This window comes from Lemur catta, chromosome 1, assembly GCF_020740605.2.
Source record: "Lemur catta isolate mLemCat1 chromosome 1, mLemCat1.pri, whole genome shotgun sequence".
In the NCBI taxonomy this organism is placed as follows: domain Eukaryota; kingdom Metazoa; phylum Chordata; class Mammalia; order Primates; family Lemuridae; genus Lemur; species Lemur catta.
This window is the reverse complement of record NC_059128.1, coordinates 68,940,877-68,944,789: the sequence shown is the minus strand read 5'-3', so window position 1 is coordinate 68,944,789 and position 3,913 is coordinate 68,940,877. Positions and strand designations below refer to the sequence as shown.

Below are 3,913 nucleotides of genomic sequence, written 5' to 3'. Positions count from 1 at the left end.
AATATGTGGGCAGCCACATTTAATATTCTATTAGAAACTGTAAACAATGGGTGGAAGAGAAAGTCATGCTGGCGAGTGGAGCTGATATGTTTTCCTCTCTTCCAGATGCTGGCCAAGAAGAGGTGAGATAGAAAAGAGAACAGTTTCCTCACAGTTCAGTGGGGGAAAAAAAGAAAAGAGAACAGTCTAGAATCTAAGACTTAATCCTAACGTAAATTCTTGCACCAGGATGGAAGGGGAATCTTACCACAATGTAACCACCGTCAACGGCACCCCAGTAAATCACCAGCCTTTGGAACGCCACAGGTTGTGGGAAGTCATCACTATCGCGGCTGTGACCGCCGTGGTGAGCCTGATCACCATCGTGGGCAACGTCTTGGTCATGATCTCCTTCAAAGTCAACAGTCAGCTGAAGACAGTTAACAACTACTACCTGCTCAGCTTAGCCTGTGCAGATCTCATCATTGGCATCTTCTCCATGAACCTCTACACAACCTACATCCTCATGGGACGCTGGGCTCTCGGGAGCCTGGCCTGTGACCTTTGGCTTGCACTGGATTATGTGGCCAGCAATGCTTCTGTCATGAACCTCCTGGTGATCAGCTTTGACCGTTACTTTTCCATCACAAGACCCCTGACATATCGGGCCAAGCGCACCCCAAAGAGGGCTGGCGTCATGATCGGCCTGGCCTGGCTGATCTCCTTCATCCTCTGGGCCCCAGCAATCCTCTGCTGGCAGTACTTGGTTGGGAAGCGGACGGTCCCACCGGACGAGTGCCAGATCCAGTTCCTCTCTGAGCCCACCATCACCTTTGGCACTGCCATTGCTGCCTTCTACATCCCTGTTTCTGTCATGACCATCCTCTACTGCCGAATCTACCGGGAAACAGAGAAGCGAACCAAAGACCTGGCTGACCTCCAGGGCTCTGACTCCGTGGCCGACGCTGAGAAGAGAAAGCCGGCTCACAGGGCTCTGCTCAGATCCTGCCTCAGCTGCCCTCGACCCGCGCTGGCCCAGAGGGAAAGGAGCCAGGCCTCCTGGTCGTCCTCCCGCAGGAGCACCTCCACCACTGGGAGGCCGTCCCAAGGCACTGGCCCCAGAACCGACTGGGCCAAAGCTGAGCAGCTCACGACCTGTAGCAGCTACCCCTCCTCAGAGGATGAGGACAAGCCCACCGCTGACCCTGTCTTCCAAGTGGTCTACAAGAGTCAGGCCAAGGAAAGCCCAAGGGATGAATTCAGTGCTGAAGAGACCAAGGAAACTTTTGTGAAAGCTCAGACTGAACAAAATGACTATGACACCTCAAAATACTTCCTGTCTCCAGCTGCTGCTCATAGACCCAAGAGTCAGAAATGTGTGGCCTATAAATTCCGATTGGTGGTAAAAGCTGATGGGACCCAGGAGACCAGCAATGGCTGTCACAAAGTGAAAATCATGCCCTGCTCCTTCCCAGTGGCCAAGGACCCTTCAACAAAAGGCCTCGATCCCAACCTCAGCCATCAAATGACGAAACGAAAGAGAATGGTCCTAGTCAAAGAGAGGAAAGCAGCCCAGACCTTGAGTGCCATTCTCCTGGCCTTCATCATCACATGGACCCCTTATAACATCATGGTCCTAGTTTCCACCTTCTGTGACAAGTGTGTCCCAGTCACCCTGTGGCACTTGGGCTATTGGTTGTGCTACGTCAATAGCACTGTCAACCCCATCTGCTATGCCCTCTGCAACAGAACCTTCAGGAAGACCTTTAAGATGCTGCTTCTTTGCCGATGGAAAAAGAAAAAAGTAGAAGAAAAGTTGTACTGGCAAGGGAACAGCAAGCTACCCTGAAAAGCTAGCAACTCCTCTTAACAGAATAATGACCATAGTCAACTTCCTCCAAGGATGGGCAAGCTGATTCTGGTTTGTATATTTTTTTAAAAGACATCTGTTATTTTGAGCCCCTGAGGACTTTTGCAAGGGCTCAAGGTCTGTTGCCAAACGGAAGGAGTCACAGCTGCAGCAATCGCTATTATACTGAATGATTCTTGCCTATGACCAAGGCCAGCTGATGCCACCGGAGCTTGCCAATGAAGTAAAGAGAGACTCAGAGCCCTTCACAGGAGGAAGCACACTGGGTCACAATGAGCAATGGTTTAAGGAACTTTTTGTCAGCCTTCTGTAGGAAACAGCAGGGACCAGGTGGAAATCTTCCCCTACAGAAACCCGTCCTAGAGTTTTGTGCAATATGTATGTGTCTATGAAGTTGTCTTGTGCCAGTGAGAACCAGGAGACTGTAAATCAGTGTTACCTGTTAACAAAAGTGATTATTCAACTGGCTTCTAAGAATATATTCACAAACTGATCAGTATTTATCACATAGCTACCATGTGGTCTGTACTGTGGTATGTTTTCCTGTCCCTACAGCTGAGTGTGGCTCTTTCTCTTCCCTAACAGAGGCCAATTCCTGATACTCACTGAAACTATGTTGATTACTATATAATCATCCTTCCTCTGAGAATCCGGGCTCCAGAAGGACACTGAAACCTGGTCACTTCTGTTCTGCTAATAAAGATCATCAAGTCTCCACAGTTATTTTGGTTTTTACCAGGGGAATTTTTTTTCCTGTTATCTAAACAAATATTATGCATTCTATTTTTGTGCCTATTTGAACCCATATATTTATGCTACGTTCTTAGGAGGACTAGTTGTATAACAGCCCTTCCCTGGGTAAAGAGCTTCAGATTATTTAATCACAGCTCTCTTACAGTGTTTCCAGAGGTCTTGCTTTCTAATCTCTGTACAAGGCAAACCTAAGCAAAATGTGGACAATGAATTTGCTTTTGAACTTCTTCCAGAGCCCTTTTGCAGCCTCCAATTTCCCTCATTCAGATCCCTAATTCACACCCAGGCACAAGCAGGTCACTGCACTGCCTCTAGGCAGAAGTGCTATTTGGGGGAAAAAAGGGAAGATTTTCTTTCTTTCTTTTTTTTTTTTTAGATCCTTCAAATCTGGGCTCTGAAATGACTGACTTGTTCATTCCTCTCCAAATTCAAAGATGAGAAGCCCAGAAAAGCACAGTTGAGGGTCCAGTGAAGCTGAAAATGATCTGAAAGCTTTATCTTTAAAAATAGAGGGCAGGTTATAGTAATGCATAACAATAAAACAATTAACATAGGCGGGGCACCGTGGCTCACGCCTATAATCCTAGCACTCTGGGAGGCCAAGGCAGGAGGATCACTTGAGCCCAGGAGTCTGAGGTTGCTGGGAGCTAGGCTGATGCCACAGCACTGTAGCCTGAGTAACAGAGAGACTCTATCTCCAAAAAAAAAAAATAGTTAACATACATTAGAGTACCAGGATATTAAAAACCAAAGTTAACTGTCTCTAAGTGTATATAGACAAACTAAATGATAATTCTGAAAATAAACTGAAGTGTAAGACATTGAAACTATAAAAGAGTGCATAGGCCAGGTGTGGTGGCTCACGCCTGTAATCCTAGCACTCTGGGAGGCGGGTGGATTGCTCGAGGTCAGGGTTCGAGACCAGCCTGAGCAAGAGCGAGACCCCGTCTCTACTAAAAATAGAAGGAAATTAGCTGGACAACTAAAAAATATATAGAAAAAATTAGCCAGGCATGGTGGCGCATGCCTGTAGTCCCAACTACTCAGGAGGCTGAGGCAGAAGGATCGCTTGAGCCCAGGAGTTTGAGGTTGCTGTGAGCTAGGCTCACGCCACGGCACTCACTCTAGCCCAGGCAACAGAGTGAGACTCTGTCTCAAAAAAAAAAAAAAAAAAAAAGGGTGCATAAAATTATGAAAAGGTCCACAAAGAAAGCAGTAGCGTGGTATACAAGGATTTTAAAGATGGAGCACTCCCGTCAAACAGAAGCTTGTAATTTAACCTGCTAATTACATCTGCAGCTGTGCTTAAAA

General features: G+C 46.9%; 1 protein-coding gene across 1 annotated transcript; it reads left to right on the top strand.

Annotated features, from left to right (window-relative positions):
- The first annotated feature begins 229 nt into the window (after nucleotides 1-229).
- Nucleotides 230-1,828, top strand: CHRM5 (cholinergic receptor muscarinic 5). The gene has a single exon (XM_045527672.1). The coding sequence runs from the start codon at nucleotides 230-232 to the stop codon at nucleotides 1,826-1,828; it is 1,599 nt and encodes a 532-aa protein (XP_045383628.1).
- Nucleotides 1,829-3,913: the final 2,085 nt, after the last annotated feature.

Coding starts and splice junctions, on each gene's coding strand:
- CHRM5 (XM_045527672.1), top strand. CDS start 230: ATGGAAGGGGAATCTTACCACAATGTAACCACCGTCAACGGCACCCCA.